We start from the raw sequence: 17,890 nt of genomic DNA, 5'->3' as shown, positions 1-17,890 counted from the left end.
CCATAATTAAACAACATTGAGTAGGCAGGTGGAGTCTATACTGTAACAAGTAATTGCATCTTATTTTGGGAGAGTACCAGTTTTCTGTGTATTTTAAACATTTGAAAGGAAATAGTTACCTCTTTATTTTTCAACTGACTGAATTCATACAATTTTGAATCTTGTATATATTGATAATTTCACTTGGGGAAAGTAGACTTTCTTCATAAAGTATCTGAGTTCTTAATCTAGCAAATTAAAACTTAGAGATGTTTGATTGCCTAGTAAGGATGCTCTTGTTGTTAGAATGGACACCGACTGAACTGGGATTGAGGTTTTTTTAAACAGCGAGAATTGGGTTAATTTATTAAGTGGCTAGTAATGAAGTTAGAACACTTCTATATTTATCCATGCAGCCAGTAAAGACTTGGTCTGCATATGGCCAGTATCAATCTTATATTACATTCTAAACTTGGTTTTAGAAAAGGAAGCAGCTCAGAGTTCTCATAATGCCTTAGCTTGGCTCTCAGGTATAGTGGTCTCTCCTTGGTTCTGGCTACAAGTAACACCTCACTGTTTTCAGTACTGGTTTGTGAGGGAGACAGGAGTCCCAGTTAGAGATAACTTACCAACTTATTTTAAAAACATAAAAGGATATTACACTTCATGTAGTAGTAATAGAGCCTTAAAAAACCACAACAAAAAAGAGCTTCTCTCAGGCCCACTTCCGTTAGAGCATAAAATGATTTGTATTGAGTGCCTATCCTACTGTGAAAAATGTTAATAATTTTAGAATGGAGGCTTTAGAACTATTTAAAATAATTTAAGTAGGCTGAAAGTCTACATTAATCTTATTTAAATTTTGTTTTGTTCAGATAAAAACTTATTTCTCCTCACATAAAACCATAGCATAACCTATAGTAGAATAAAAATTTAGTGAGCGTCTAATTCATTATTTTATTTCACCAACTGCTGACTTTTCCTTAATTCAGTGTTTTGAAAAATGCATCTCTTTACCCCAAATTCTAAAAGTTGCTGTATCCTTAGTGCTCGGTAGTCAAAAGTAGTTGTTGAAAGATTGAACAAAACGTAATTGAAGGGAATTCCCTGGCGGTCCAGTGGTTAGGACTCAGCGCTTTCACTGCTGTGGGGATGGGGTTCGGTCCCTGGTCGGGGAACTAAGATCATGTGAGCCACGCAATGTGGCTGAAAATTGAAAACAAACAAACAAAAAAACAAAACACACATACACAAAACACCATAATTGAAGACAAATCTGGCAGGGAACCTGTGTGTGCTTTTAAGTTAAATGCACTTTAGAAATGTTTTCCTGTTATCTAAGAATTGCCTCCAGGAGAAAGTGTTGGTGACTGAGTAGTGACATGTGTTGAGCTAGTTCTTTAGGCTTCTTTCTTGGGGGAGGCCTTAAGAAGTCTCCTTACCCTGAAGGAAGTAACTGTATAAAGATTTAACAAGCAATTACTGAGCCTCTACTACAGTCAGGCAAAATGTAGGGTTTCTGCCCTCCGAGCGTTTATAGTTTAGTATGGAGACAAAGATGTCAGAATACACTTAACAATGCAAAGGAATTAAGTCTTCATAGAAGAAAATACAGGCATAGGAAATGTGTTAGCCCCTCAGGCCAGCCATATGCAGCTTCACAAAATAAGGGGCATTTGAAAGTTGAAAGACAAATAAGAATTTGCTGGGCAGAAATGGAGAAGGCATTACAGGTAGTGATAAAATCTCTAATTTTGCTTCTAGAGATTCCTAACATAGATTTACATGGTAACAGAGGCCAATACTTTCCTTAGCTGTCTTGCATTTATTTAGATATATAGTATAACAAGTAAATTGAAATATAGATGCAGAGATGAAAAGTTTTTAAATGTTATGCTGTTTGTTTGGTAGGGTGATATTTCAGACAATTGTAGAATAGCTTTTTTTGTATGACCACAATCATGTGTCAAGTAATTTACTTAAAATAGAATATGGACTCTCTTGCCACTCTTCTTCCTAACCGAAACATTTTATGGAGCCCTTTCATTTGCTTTCTCCATAATTTAACAGTAACTTACTTTTCGGTATACTGCGTGGCAGAGAGACTTGCTGATTTCTCTGAAGTATGTTTTTTATTTTATAGTGTGTAGTGTAGGATATTTTTAGGGCTGGAAAACATTAATTATGATGCTACACAAATAATATGCCATGTATACGACTTCTAATTCTTTGAAATGACAGAGAGCAGGAAGATAAAAGTTAATTCCTATGTTCCCCCAACCGTTCTCCCCTATGTAACTTTAAGGAAGTGTCTCGGACTGATAAAATTTGATAACTTTTTATGTCAGAGGGAGAAGGTATTTAAACTTTTATGAGGAAGAAATTCAAATGTATTGCAAGAGTGAAAATAGTAATGAGTCACATAAGATTTCTTCCCGCTTCCCCAGTATCCATTATCCAGTGTCAACAATTAATAAGTCATGGCCATCTTATTACCATCCCCCCATACCTCCCTAACCACACCACTCCCACCCTCCCCACACGTGCAGATACCCTCTGCCCATTCCTGTGGGATTATTTGAAGCAAATTTCAGATATCTTATCTAAATATTTTGGTATATATTTCTAAAAGATAAAGACTAAAAATATATAACCACAATACATTTATCACACCTAAAATTATTTCTTAGTATCAAATACCTAATGAGAGTTCAAAAATTTGAGAACACTTTTGCAAAGCTGAGTGCCTTCTCCACTTGTATTTAAGAATAAGAAGAGTCGTATATTTGACCCTTTCTTGGTTAGCCCTAGAGTTGTAGGGGAAATGTACTTTCAAGTTACTGAAACATAGTGGCTAGTATTTGGTTGAATGCTTTTGTTTAAAACATGGAAGTTATTTTATCATAAGCTGCTTCTATAGCTTTAATTTTAGTTAGACACTTAGTGTATTATGGATGCAATGTAGAATTTTGAATCTCGAAGAATATCATCCATTATGGAACTCACGCCGGCATGATATAGTCAGTAGAATGTTGTGTAACTTGGAGCATTTGTCATACCAACAAAAGAAAACAAAAAGCTTTCATATGTGGAAGAAATTATTTTTAATTATAAGTTTTTCTGAAAATTGTCATAATGGTTTCATTTAGACTGATGGCTTCAAATGAATGAGGCATTTCCATTTCTTGTTACCAAGATATTTTTCAGAGCTCAGCCCAAATAACTTTAAATATTATTTTACTGTAAGGAACAATTGACATTACTTTTTCTGGATAGTTTTCTACTTGAATGAGTTTTGCTAATTGAATCCCTGATGTTAACTTCATATTGAGGGAAAAAGCTGGGGAGATAGTAATGGGGAGAGGTATGTGATTAGCTTGAAATAAATTTGGCTGCATACTAATCTTTGCTATTTAGTTACAGATATTATAGCAAAATGAATTTTCTAAAATACTTACCATACTAGTTTTGCCTTGCATGAAAAATTCTAATAAGTGAACAATTACTAATTTTGTTTAACAGATAAATGTATCTAATAGGTTTTGGTACTTGGCCTTTCTTTGTTCTTAACAGTTTTAAAATTTTAGTTTTCTGATCCTTTCTTTACAATGTTTCTTTCTTTTTCTTAGACTGCATCTATCCAAGCCATGAAATCTCCTGACAGTGTTAATGGAAGTGAACCCACAACTCCTCAGGTCCGTTATTAATGTTATTTAAAAGAAAGAGCAAGTCATTTTAGGATGTCAGTCAATCAGTATTATTAGCATTTGACTTTACATTAAAACAGTGATGTCTGAACATTGATACAATGTCTATGGTAAATCCAGGTTTGTTGATGGTTTCTTGGAAAAAGTTTAAAATGAAAGCAATACATGTATATATATATCAGTCATGTAAGATTCCATTATTACTCATTTAAAAAACTAATGGCACTGAAGAGAAAACTTCGGACAAAAAGACTGATTTTATAGTAAAAGATTATGGAGTAAGTCATATTGAAAGACATGTTGAGTTACATATTCTGGAAGGGAGATGTGAAGAAAATGGGATTTCTTTTAAAGTTTGTTCTAATGCAGAATATCTCACTACTAGAGAATTTAGTTTATCTTTGATTTTAAAAAGTTATTTGGAGAGTGGGGCTCATGTAACATTCTGTTGACTCCTTCCAAAAAAGAAAGAAAGAAATTCATTTAAAAAAACCTTAATGGGGCTTCCCTGGTGGCGCAGTGGTTGAGAGTCCGCCTGCCGATGCAGGGGACACGGGTTCGTGCCCCGGTCTGGGAGGATCCCACATGCCGCGGAGCGGCTTGGCCCATGAGCCATGGCCATTGAGCCTGCGTGTCCGGAGCCTGTGCTCCGCAACGGGAGAGGCCACAACAGTGAGAGGCCCACATACCGCAAAAAAAAAAAAAAAAAAAAAAAACCTTAATGATAGCAGTGTCTGAGATGAACATTTATTTTCTTTGGCTTTAGTGATTATTATTATCATTAACCTGGCTGTTCTCAACAGTCTCTGTGTAGAGCAATAACATTTCTGATTCTGTGAACCTGGAGCAGGAACATAGGCAATTTCTGAACTAAATCATGTAGGTTAAACATTCTAAAGTATTGTCTAGCTTTCCAAACTCCATGAACAGGTTACCTGTGAGCTGAGAGTCTCATTCTTTTCAGGGAGGCGGGTCAGGTTCTGGGCATAGTCCATGTCCCTGGGCCTTGAGCAGCATCCCCTAAGTCCTCTACAAATAAATCATTTTCTATTAGTGCCTTGAGGTAGGGGTAAAATATTGGGAGGCACCAATTTAAATGGTACTGGACAGATCCAGTGATCTTGAAGGAATATTAATTAGAATTAATTAGATAACCAGCTTTATGATCAAATTCAGGAGAGACTTAAGTTTAATTAAGGTGAAGAATGAACATGGGTGATATTTAGGAAGTTAATTGTGTTTATTGAGTTTACTGTGTGTCAGGCATTGTTAAGCATTTTATGTATATGATCTCATTTAATTCTCATAACAAGGAGACACCTTCACTCAGAGACTGTTTACTTTTATACAAATTTCTGACAAGTTGGTTGTTGGTTATTGTTAGCAAATTAGGAACAGTGGGTATCCCCAAAGTGGGTAGAATGCTTACTGTGGTTGGGCAGCAGGAAATCAGAGTTGACACCAAGGTAGAAGAGATGGTGAAAAGCAAGCCCAAGAGTTTATAAAGTGTAGCTGCCCGTGACCCCCTTACTACTGGGTAGAGCATCCTCTGTAAACCAATAGATTTTGGCACACAATGTAATGATTGTGGTGGGGATGTCATTAAAAAGGGTTACTCACTGTCCTTATTTAAGAAGGCAGAAAAGTGCAGTATATCTATCTCAGAAAATTTTCTGTTAAATAGTTAACTCTTAAATTGTTTAATGCAGTACATAAAATTCAGCTAATCAAAATGATTCTTCATTCATTTCCAAAGGAATGCAGGTAGTTGACATTTTACCTCAAACAGACTTATAAAACTCAGATATTTGAAAATAATTAGTGTATGCCACCATGTAATAGAGAAAAATATATTTTGCAAAACAGATATGTGAGCATTCATCCTTATCTGAGAAGCTGTGAAATAGTTTTATTGGATCATAATTTTAGTGTTTTAGCAGTTTAGGATGAATCTAGGATCTAGTATTACCCTCTTACTGTATAGATGAGCTATCAGGCATGAAACTTTAAATTATTTGCCCAAAGACCAGTGGCTAGTTATTGATAGTGGGATTATCATAGATAGACAAAAACATCAGTCTACCCCACTATAATTTTTTGCTATGTATTGCCTGATTTAAGTTTATATGCTGTTAAAACAAAATGAGAATAAACTAGTGGTTGCCGGAGCTGAGGAGGGTGGGGAGGATGGCGATACAGGTGAAGGGGATTGAGAGGTACAAACTTCCAGCTATAAAATAAATAAGTTACAGGGATGTAATGTACAGCACAGGGAATATAGTCAGTAATATTGTAATAACTTTGGTTTGTAATCTATAAAAATATCAAATTACTATGTTTTATGCCTGAAATGAACATAACATTGTAAGTCAACTATACTTCGGTAAAAACAATAAAAAGTAACAACAGAATTTTGTTAAATTGAATAGAGCAAATCATAGGGATTTAAATGACCATTCTCATATGCTATTATTTTTTTTAACTATAGGAAAAAGTCTGGTTTTGAAAATCATTTATGATTTTTTTTTAAAGCAAGTCAACCTCTGTCAATTTTTTTAAATGTATTTATTTATTTTAATTTTTGGCTGCTTCGGGTCTTAGTTGTGGCACGCAGACTTCTCTCTTGTTGGGGCGTGTGGGTTTTTTCTCTCTCTAGTTGTGGCACATGGGCTCCAGAGCTCGTGGGCTCTGTAGTTTGCAGCACATGGGCTGTCTCCTTGAGGCACACGAGCTCAGTAGTTGTGGCACGCGAGCTTAGTTGCCCTGCGGCATGTGGGATTTTACTTCCCTGACCAGGGATCGAACCTGCATCTCCTGCATTGGGAGGCGGATTCTTTACCACTGGACCACCAGGGAACTCCCTATGAGTTTTTTAAAAAAGAGAAATTATAGTAGTATAATTAAAATTTGAAATTTCTGTTGCCATTTTTTGAATACTGCTTTTAATTTTATTTTCAACAGTTATGAAAAATTTCAATCATACAGAAAAGTTGAAAGAACTTTATAAAGTGAACATGTGTATACCTACCACCTAGATTCTATCATTGATATTTTACTTTTCTTTTCTTTTTTCTTTTTTTTTTTTGGCTGCACTGCACGGCACGTGGAACTTCCCTGACCAGGGATTGAACCCATGCCCCCCGCAGTGGAAGCGCAGAGTCTTAACCACCAGGGACCACCAGGGAAGTCCTGTACTTTTTTTTTTTTTAATCACAAATCTGTCCATATATTCATTCCTCTATTCATCCCTCAATCCATTTTATTTTTCTGATGCCTTTCAGAGTAAGTCGCAGGCCACAGTACTAATGTTTTAGTATGTATATCATTATCTAGAGTTCAGTGTTTGTAATTTCTATTTTGAAGTGAATTTTATATAAAACGAAATATACAAACCTCAAATGTACATTGAGTGATTTGTACATCGACACATACATTTGACAAATGTGCCAAACCCAGGCACAGGTTATAGAAGATTATCAACACACCAGAAAGTTCCCTTATGGTCCTCCCTCTCAGAGACAACGTGTTGTAATTTTTTTCCACCATACAACACATTAGTTTTGCTTATTTTAGAACTTTATATAAGTGACCTTATAAGTATGTGCTCTTTTGTGGAAGACTTCTTTCACTCAGCACTATGTTTTTGAAATTTCATCCATGTTGTGGTTATCAGTAGTTTGTTCCTTTCTATTGCTGTGTAGGATTCGTTTGAATGAATATTCTGCAGTTATTTACCTATCGATGGACACCTGGGCTGTTTCCAGTTTTCTGCTATTACCAATAAAACTATCATGAATGTTATTATAGAAATCTTATGGATGTATGTTTTCATTTTTTTCTTCTTGAGTGTTACTGATTATGTATTAATGCTTTTTGATGATGTCTAGAATAAGATATGCTATATATATAAAGTGATACATATCGTTTTGATCAAGCATTGAGTATTTAAAGATCTCCCATTAGATCATCATTATCATATTGCCAGTTAAGGTTCAGCTGAACAAATGTGTAATAACTACCTACTTTGTGGAAAGCACTGAGGCAAGACTACAGAGATAGAGAATATGAATTCTGTTCTAAAAGAGCATAAAGTCTGGGGTGAGGGTGTGTGTGGCAGATATAATGATAAGAAAATGTATTTAGTGCTTCCTGCATATGAGGCACTATTTTAAATGCTTTTGCCCATTTAATCCTCATAGCAACCTACTAGAGTAGTGTTGATTTATAGATGAGGAAATTGAAACAAAGAGGTCCTAAATCTAGTAAATGGTAAAGCTGGGATTCAAATCATGGAGTTTTGGTCAGAGTCTGAGTCTTAACCACTGTGCTGTATTGTCTCTGTAGTTGTTCTAAGGCATAAACAATTCAGTTAGTTGTTATATCAGCAAGTAAGTAACTAATGGTGAGTCAGAATGCAGTATGTGCTCCAGTAGTAGTCTTGGTAAAGTGCTTAGGCCATTAAGAAGGGTTGTTTCTGATGGGTGAGATCTGAGGTTTCCTGGAAGAGCAGAAACTTGAGCTCACTTTTGAAGGATGTCTGAGTTTCCACGCGCAGGGAAAGTTTGGGTGATAGTACAGAGGCACACAAGGATGCATTTGTTCAGGGAACAGGAAGTTACCTGTTGGAACTCAAGTTTTTGTTGCATGAAGGAGTGGTTTTACAGAGAAATGGGTCTTGGGAAGTGAGAACCTTGAGTATAAGCTAAGGATTTTGAACTTTATATTTCGTGGGAGTTCAGTTTAGGAATTGGAATGAAATGATCTGAATTATGTTTTAAAAAGACAATCCTGGTGACCATATGGCAGGGGCAGATTGGTAGGTAAGAGATTTGAGGCAAGAGAACAGAAGGCTGCTACAGATATCCAGCTGGTAGAGGCTAAAAGTCTGAACAGCAGCACTGTCGGGGAAATAAAAAGGAGGAATGCAAACAAGGTAAAGTTGGGGAGACAGAAAGGAGCTAAAAGTAACTCTGTGTTCATTTATTTTCATTTATACATTTCTCCTTCTCTAACCCCCATCAGCTTTTTAAAAAATAAGTTATAAGTCAGTGAGTGTCTTTGGTACCAGAAACCTGACAATAGTTGGAGCCAATGGGAGTTTAGTTTTTCACATAGCAGAAGGGCTAGAGACAGACAGTCATTAAAGACCCTTCTCCGTTTGGCTTCTTGTCCCCTCCCCCCTTTACCTTCTCATCCTCCCCACTGCCTTTCACCCTCACAGTTACAAGTTTGGCCTCCAGGAATTGCATCTCCATTGTTGACAGGACAAAAGGCATATTCCTTTTTATCAGGAAAATAATATCTCTCTTAGAAGGTTCCATCCATTTTTGTTTTTGGCCACACCACGCAGCTCGTGGGATCTTAGTTCCCCGACCAGGGATTGAACCCGGGCCCCAGCACTGAGAAGCACGGAGTCCTAACCCCTGGACCGCCAGGGAACTCCCGAAGGTTCCATCCTTTAGATTCCCACTTATAGTGTACATTATTGGCTGAACTTAGGCACAGGGCCCACTCCAGGCTGAAACAGAGTCTGGGAAAAGCTAATTTAAAAAAATCCTTTAATTGAAATGTAATAATATATCACAATGTAATAATGTATACAGAAAAGGATCATGTATTTCTTATACAATTTACTGAATTTTCACAAACCAAACACAACTTTGTAACCAGCACCCAAAATCAAGAAACAGAAATTACCAACACCCCAGAAGCCCTTGTGCTCCCTTCTGCTCTCACCTCCCCCTACCAGGGGTAACCACTATCCTGACTTCTAACTCTATAGATTAATTTTGCCTGTTTCTGACTTTATGTAAATGAAATCAATAGTGGTTATTCTTTTGTGTCTGGCTTCTTTTGCTTAATAACTCTGTTAGTGTTAGTGAGATTCATCTGTATTCTTGCTTGTGGCTGTAAATCTTTAATTCTCATCACTGTCTAGTATTCTGTTAGTGAGCAGATGACAGTTGACTTATCCCATCTGTTATTGATAGGCATCAGCAGTGGTTTCAGGTTTGGCGCTATTTGAAACAGTGCTGCTATAAACTTTCTAGCGTATATCTTTTGTTGAACATATTTATACATTTCTTTTTTTTTTTTTTTTTTTTGCTGTACTTTTTTTTTTTTTTTTGTCTCTCACTGTCGTGGCCTCTCCCGCTGCGGAGCACAGGCTCCAGACACGCAGGCCCAGCGGCCATGGCTTACGGGCCCAGCCGCTCTGCGGCGTGTGGGATCTTTCCGGACCAGGGCACGAACCCGTGTCCCCCGCATTGGCAGGCAGACTCTCAACTACTGTGCCACCAGGGAAGCCCTATACATTTCTATTGTGTATATACTTAGTAGTGAAATTGCTGTTCTGGAGAGTATGTGTGTGTTTACTTTTAGTAAATACTGGTAGTTTTCTGAAATGGAGTGTTCCACATCCTCACCAATACTTGGAATTTTCCATAGTTTTAATTTTAGCTATCCTGGTGGATATGTAGTAGTATATCATTATGGTTTTTATTTGTATTTGAGAAGGTGAATGTTTTAATCTGGCTGTATTGTCACCCTGCACGGAACTGGCATCTGGTGGAAAGGAAGAAGGGAGGATTGGATATCAGGTGATAGATAGTATTTATTGTTTAGCTCAAGCCAGTCATGATGCTAAGTGCTTCACATGTATTAATGTAGTACTCCTCACAAGTGCCTTACGAGATGAGTGCTGTTGTTTTCCCCAATTAACTTATGAAGAAACAGAGGCACAGAGGGGCTGTGTAACTTTCCCAAGGTCATATTGCCGGAGACTTGAGCCCAAGAAGCCTGGCTGCAGAGCCTGTGCTCTTAGCTACTGCATCTTATAACCAGAAGAGTCTGCCACATAAGCTTGCGTATAACATTCTTATTTGTAAGTTTGTCTTTTGTTTTGTTTTAGTCTTCTTTCTTTAATAATAATGATAATTGTTAATGTTTATTGAGTATTTGCTGCATTGTAAGCAATTTGCATGTACATATTAACTCATTCAGTCCTTGTGGCATCCATATGAGGTGGGTGGTATTATTATTACCATCATTATTATTTTTATCACCCCCATTTTAGAGAGGGGGAAACAAGACTAGCGAGGTTAAGTAACTTGGTCGGTGTCATGAACATAGTGGTGGAGCTGGGATTTAAACTTAGGCAGCCTTACTCAGCAGCCCACAGGCTGAATCACAACACTCAGACTCCCAAGCAGGGCTTCCCTGGTGGCGCAGTGGTTGAGAGTCCACCTGCCGATGCAGGGGACACGGGTTCGTGCCCCGGTCCAGGAAGATCCCACATGCCGCGGAGCGGCTGGGCCTGTGAGCCATGGCCGCTGGGCCTGCGCGTCCGGAGCCTGTGCTCCGCAACGGGAGAGGCCACAAGAGTGAGAGGCCCGCATACCGCAAAAAAAAAAAAACAACTCCCAAGCAGAGTAGATGTGACAGTTACTCAGTTTATGAGCTTCTGCAAATACATGTCTTTGAAATTGTTCATTACCTCCTGGCTCACCCTAAAATAACAACTGTTTCTAGTGTTATTCAAACTTACCTCACTTGTTTGTCCTAAGGCAGTTTGCAAGGAGATTGTCTGTAAGAGCTGAAAAGCACTTTTTGCATGGGTCAGAAGTGGATGGTAATGGAATAGCGGTAAAGTGGTTCTTCAAGTTTTTGAGCATGAGGGTCCCTCCTCTCCCTTAAGACTTTCTCTACCCCACCCCAGTATAAAGGTAAAACTTGCACATTATGAAAAAAATAATAATTGGAAAGTACAGGAAAATAGAAAAATGAAAATAAAAATCACCTAAAATCTTACCACCCAGACCCACTCACTGTTAACTTTTGGTGTTTGTCCTTTAACAACCTGATTCTAAGGGTGTTTGTGTAAACATGCATACAAATTCAAAAGTATATGTAACTACGTTAAATCAAAATGAGTTCACAGTGTATGTGTAATTTTATAACCTGAGTTTTCCCATTAATAGTATGTCTTGAACCTGGTTACATACATTGTGGTTTATATAATGTATCCTCTAGTGGTGAACATTTGGGTTGTTACCACTTTTTACTGTTATGAACGTCCTGTGATATATCTGTGCATATGCAGGGGGTGGGGCCCTCTTACTCCCACCTTGCCAAATACTATTATTAAATCTCTAAAATCTATGAGTAAAGTATTCCTGGTCTGAATTTTTGTTTTTTCTTGTATATTAAAGAGAATCTTTTTGTTTTCCTGTAATCTTTGCCTATATATGACCTCAGTCTCCCCTGAGCATTTCATTCCTGGCATCTTTGAGCTCTTGCAGTGATCCTATTGCACTAATGAGAATGAGTTTCTAGGAAACACCTGCAGTACTGACTGCTGTCACGTGAACAAAAAAATGCAACTTACAATAATGCAGGTTATTGAATTATTTTCCATTGCTATTGTTCAAAATAATGCATCATTATTAATATTAATATTCTAATTAAGAGAACAGCTCTTGCTTATCACTGTTTCTAACATCAGACTTACTGATCCGTGTAGAGGGACTCTAGCTCAGACTTTTTAATGGTCTTCCATGATTTTTTAATGCTTATTTTTATTGCCGGTAGACAGTGGTAAGTAGAGCAGAGTTGGATATCCCTAGTCAGCTCTGCCTGGCATTCTGTTATTGAGCAAAATGGGTTCACTAAACATTACCCTCTGCCCGAGAAGAGTGATGAGGAATCTGCGCAGGCCTTCATGCAGACTCCAGATGCAGCCACACACTTCACACTTCGCAGTACATACCCACATTTTAGGCACTGGGTGTATACTGGTGGTATAGATGACCACTGCCTCCAAGGGTCTTACAGTTTAGTAGACAGATCTCACAGCACACCTGTGAGGTTGGCTGGGAAAGTATGGCTTCCTTCTTTTTACAGATGTGCAAGCTGAAGGGAAGTGACTTAGTGAAGGTCATTCCACTGCTCGGTGACAGACCTGGGACCTACACCCCAGTCCTCTGACTCTAGGTCCAGCGCCTTTTCACAAATAAACAGGTGTCTCTTGTTTTTCAGAAAACAGTGTATTGTGTAAAATGTCAGGAATATAAATTAAATGTGTTAGCTTTCTATAGATTATTGCTGGTGATTAGGGAATTATAGAAGTCTAAATATGTATTTTAACCCACATGTTCTGATGCGTTTTGGTTGCAGTCAGGTGACATGCAGTCTCTTGCGCAGAAGCTCCAACTCCGGGTGCCTTCCGTTGAGTCTTTGTTTCGGAGTCCAATGAAGGAATCTCTATTCCGATCTTCCTCTAAAGAGTCTTTGGTACGAACGTCTTCTAGAGAGTCCCTGAATCGACTTGACCTGGACTCTTCTGCTGCCACCTTTGATCCACCCTCTGATATGGAGAGTGAGACCGAAGATTCACTAGGGAATTTAGACAGTCTCAGCAAAGAACATTTGATCCAGTGGTTGCGAAGAATGGAACGGAGGTTGAGTGGCTACAAAGGAAAATGTTCTGAGGTAAGAGCATGACTTTTTTGTTGGTATGAAAAGTTCCTCCCCGTATTCTCTAATTCATATTACTCTCTGGCCTTTATGCCTGTCGTTGGCTGAACTGTCAATTCCCTGGCTGCGCTGGATACTGATGGGGGATAGTTTGTGGCAGTATCTAATTAAAGACCTTCAGTGGTACTGAGGCCCTTTGACAATACTCTTAGTAAAATTTTGGAGCAGATTGTTGCCCTTAGCCTTTTGATTCTCACATTCTGTGCCCCTCTCTCCAGGGTTGCTTGGACACCCAGCTCAGAGTTCATTGTCTTTCCTCCTCACATCCCTTCCCTTGTTCATCTTCTAAATGTCGTGGCTCCAAAATGACCTCTTCTGCCAACCAGATTCCATTATTTCTGATCCCAAATATGTGCACATTTGGTGCATTCTCATTGGACCTACATTTACAATTTGCTTCAAGTGAATCTTTTAACTGCTGGACCCCTTCACAATGTTTGGTCTAAGAGAGGAAGGAAGTGGTGCTGCTTCTTCGCTCCTTTCGTTCCTTTAGGAACATGGCACCTTCCCTTTGGGCTGATTGTATTAGTTGCCTTCGCTGTCCTGTGCAGTTAAAACGTTCTTCCTCCGGAAAGCCTTTCTGGACAAAGTTGCCTGTGGCTTCCTTTTTTAAAAAAACAAACAAACAAACAAAAACCCATGGACTTCTCTGGTGGCGCAGTGGTTAACAATCCGCCTGCCAGTGCAGGGGATGCTTGTTCGAGCCCTGGTCCGGGAGGATCCCACGTGCTGCGGAGCAGCTGGGCCCGTGCGCCACAGCTACTGAGCCTGCGCTCTAGAGCCTGCGAGCCACAGCTACTGAGCTCGCGTGCTACAACTACTGAAGCCCGCGCGCCTAGAGCCCGTGCTCCGCAACAAGAGAAGCCACAACAATGAGAAGCCCGCGCACTGCAATGAAGAGTAACCCCCACTCGCTGCAACTAGAGAAAGCCCGAGCACAGCAACGAAGACCCAACAGCCAGAAATAAATAAAAAAAATAATAAATTTTTTTAAAAAACCATAGTATTTTATTGTCTTAATGCTGATAAATCAGCATTGTAGTTAATTTTAATTAATGAATAATAAAGTTCAAGGTTAGAGTATAAAGTTAGCTATTACTTCTATTTCCAATTTGGCTGTAATATGGGTAGTTTTACCCTGCAGCCAAAAACAACCAAAAAAACTCCTAGATGAAATATATAAAATATCTTTCTAAAAGTACAAAGTGCCCCCCTCTTTGTCTTCTCTGCACTGGGACCAGCTCTCCTGCCGTGGCCTCTCATCTGAAAACGTACGCTTGTTCCAAGTTCGTCTCCACCTCCTCCTCGATCAAGAGAACCTCTCCACTACTGAGCTGATCACTGTCTACAGTGATGCTGAAACAACAGGAGACACTGACAGATGAGAGCCACAGCAGCTTGGCAGCTGCGAGTCCCCTGACCACCTCACTTATTCCTAGGTACACCTTCCAAACCAGTGCCATTTCAAGGAACATTGACCCGGAAACCAAGTTCATTGGAGCTGGGGCTGCCACAGTAGGGGTGGCTGGCTCTGGGGCTGGAATTGGGACTGTGTTTGGTAGCCTCATCATTGGTTAGGCCAGGAACCCTTCTCTGAAGCAACAGCTCTTCTTCTGCGCTATTCTGGGCTTCTGCACTATTCTGGGCTTCTGCACTCTCAGAAGCCATGGGGCTCTTTTGCCTGATGTTGGCCTTTCTCATCCTCTTCGCCATGTGAAGGAGCCGTCTCCACCTCCCATAGTTCTTTCTCTTGTGTCTCGTCTGCCCTGTATGTTCCTTTTCCTGTACCTCCCCAGGCAGCCTGGGGAAAGTGATTGGCTCAGTGTTTGACAGAGGGAAGACAAATGAATACTGTATTAATAAGAGAGAAAAAAAAGTACAAAGTGCTGACAAAATAGGAAGGAATTATTAGGTTAAATTCTGTTGGCTAGCTGGAACCCAGAGATGTACACAGGGCATTAAGGTCATGTATCTCATAAGGCACATGTGGAATCAGGCAACTTTTTTCTTTAAATTAAAAAAAAAAATTTTATTTTTTATTTCTGTCAAAGTTAATAATGGTCCTGAATTTGTTTGTTTAGGTTTATGTTATTTTCACTAACCCATGGCTTTTAAGTTTGAAGCTTGGGCAGCCGTATAGTTAGTATTTAAATGTACAAGACACTATGCATTTTATGTGTATGGTGCCATTTAATTTTGCACCATCTCTGTGAAGTAGCTATTTATTATCTCTGTTTTGCAGAGTAGAGATTAAAGACTCATAGAGAGTTACTCATAGAGATTAAGTAACTTGCTTATAGTCACACAGGTAGCAGTTGACAGACTCTGCATTGATTCTAGGTCTTTCTGGTTGTTTCCGCTATTCTGTACTACCTCAGGTAAAGCTGTGCGGCTTTTTAGGGATGAAAAGAGCCCATCGTCTTTGTCTCCACCTTTCCTTGCTACTGTAGGTACTGAGGATGGTAGTGCTGTAAGTGCCATCTGATTGTTGTGTTACTCTTCCACTCCCACTCCTCCCCCGACCCCTCACCCCCACCTTGAGTACCGGTTTCCTAACTGGTCTTAAGTAATAAGAAGGGGAGGATCCTGGTTTAAGGTCGAATTTTGGTTTTTTACATCCTTATCCCTATCACTGGACTCGCCTTCCATTGCTGCCTGCCTCTTGACTCAAGACATCAGTAGACACATTCAAGGGCACACAGCAGCCTTCCAAGGAAAATGGCAAGGCCAGAATCGGGAGTGCTTTCTCCTGAAGCTGCAACCTGTCTCTTCAGAGCCCACTAGCACCTCTAAAGTGGGTCCAAATAATGCGGTGGAGCCATGTGCTTAGCCTTCCGATGAGAAATGCTATATAATTTATAGGTTTAAAGGTTAATTACTCTGTAATTTCATCAAGTTTTGCTAGAATGTTTAAATATCATTTTTAGGTTAAATGGTTAAATATCTCTTTAGGACCTAACATAGCAGTTTTCCTCTGTTGGTTGTGAGTTGCTTCCCTCAGATTTTCATAGAGCCACAGTCACAGGTCCTACACCAGAGGAACTTTTAGAGATCAGTTACATGATCTATTTTTTTGCCCAAAGCAAAAAATCACCTGAGGAGCTAGTCAAAACACACATTGTTGTCTCTCCGCCCTCCCTCTGCTTCTCATTCAGTTAGTTTGGGGTGGGGCCCAAGAATTTGTTTCTAGCAGGCTCCCAGGTGATGCTTTTGCTAATGGTATTGATCTGTGACCACAGTTTGAGTAACTTTTAAGCAAGTTGTCTCTAATCCCCACCTATAAATTACGTACTGAAATTTAAAGAGGTGTGTGTGTGTAAGGTGAAATCAAATGGAGATTTAATATCTTTCTTTATAAAGTCATTACATTTTATTTTTTAGAAATACATTTCCTATGTTATTTAGTTTCAACTGTATGTACATCTAACTAGGTTGAATTGTCTATAAAGGATTGCTTCGATTTATTTTCTGACTTTCATAATGAGATGTTTTAGCAGAATTTAGAATAATTAATTGCATTTATGTAGGAATGACTGATGTTATTAGTGATTTTTTCTTTATTTTAGCTTGTTACAGCTTATCAGACTCTTCAGAGAGAGAAGAAAAAGCTACAAGTAAGTGATTTGTTGGCTGTTATATTGATTCATATATAATTTTAAAAATAGAAAGGATCTTTTAATAAGATAGTTCTAACACTCACTTTTAATAATTCTTCATATGACCAAAGTATTTAAGCTGTTTTACCATTGGGAATTTTGATCAAGAGAATGATTAAGAAATCTCAGATATTTAACCTCTGGTAGGGCTGGGCTTCTTTCAGTTCTGGATCCCTGCAGTGTGTAAGAGGTTTGAATTTAAGGCATGTTTGCCTCTTTCAAGCATCATTCCTGGTGTGCCAGTGTGCAGGGTGCATCTTTGTTTTAGTGGTAAAGAGATGTACAACTTCGAAGCTTTCCCTTCTACTTTTTAAACACTTGCAGAGATCTCTGTTTCTTATTATATCAGGGTCCAAAAACAAGCATCATGTCTATTTCCTGAGGCTGCTGCGTGTAAAGCCCTTGGTTAAGTGTGTGGAGAGAAGAAGCTATTATAGCTCTTCTGGTGACTCACCTCCACCCCTCTATGTCATCCTGTTCATGACTGGAAATTTCCCAACAGGCATCTCAGGTGATAATTCACATGTCAGAGCTAAGGGGAAATACCCACTCCAGTTCACATGGTGCTGTGTTATTTATAAAATGCAGATAGTCTTATTTTTTTACAATAAAAGTCATTTAAAACAGTTAGCGTCTTGTCCCATTTAAAGACACTAATTATATAACCAAGAAGTTATTTGTAAAGTGAGATTTGGTCAAATTAGATTCCCCGTGTACATTATTTTAAAACACCGAATCTGCCATAAATATTAGTCTCCTTTGAGTACGACATTAAATTTTCTGGCTTTGGTCTGGAATATAATCAACTGAGAATGATAACACCAGTTACTTATTGCCGATTCAGTGTTCTAATTGTCCATAACAAGTGTGCAAATTAGATTATTACAAATAAAGTTTTTAGTTTAATATTTTCTTAAACATGTGGTCTATAGAAATTGTGGGTAGTTCTCATTTAATCCATTGTACTATTAATATTCCATAAATTCATTCTCAAAAGGTCATTTTATTCCTAAA

The 17,890-nt window shown here is 38.6% G+C and overlaps 1 protein-coding gene and 1 pseudogene across 3 annotated transcripts in view; both read left to right on the top strand.

Moving 5' to 3' along the window:
- Nucleotides 1-17,890, top strand: part of GOLGA4 (golgin A4) — a gene marked incomplete at its 3' end in the record, with an annotated part of 112,660 nt that overhangs the window by 26,259 nt on the left and 68,511 nt on the right. For both annotated transcript variants that reach the window (XM_079712032.1, XM_079712033.1), the window contains 3 exons: nt 3,609-3,674; nt 12,861-13,175; nt 16,787-16,834. In XM_079712032.1, coding sequence (XP_079568158.1) covers nt 3,609-3,674; nt 12,861-13,175; nt 16,787-16,834 — 429 coding nt within the window. The remainder of the gene's footprint in view (nt 1-3,608; nt 3,675-12,860; nt 13,176-16,786; nt 16,835-17,890) is intronic.
- On the top strand, nt 14,391-14,937 carry LOC307059828 (ATP synthase F(0) complex subunit C2, mitochondrial-like; annotated as a pseudogene). The gene has a single exon. The product of its transcript is annotated as an ATP synthase F(0) complex subunit C2, mitochondrial-like (transcript).

Source organism: Hyperoodon ampullatus, assembly GCF_949752795.1.
Source record: "Hyperoodon ampullatus genome assembly, chromosome: 10".
In the NCBI taxonomy this organism is placed as follows: domain Eukaryota; kingdom Metazoa; phylum Chordata; class Mammalia; order Artiodactyla; family Ziphiidae; genus Hyperoodon; species Hyperoodon ampullatus.
Note: the sequence above shows the minus strand (reverse complement) of the source record. Positions and strands in the feature narration are given on the sequence as shown.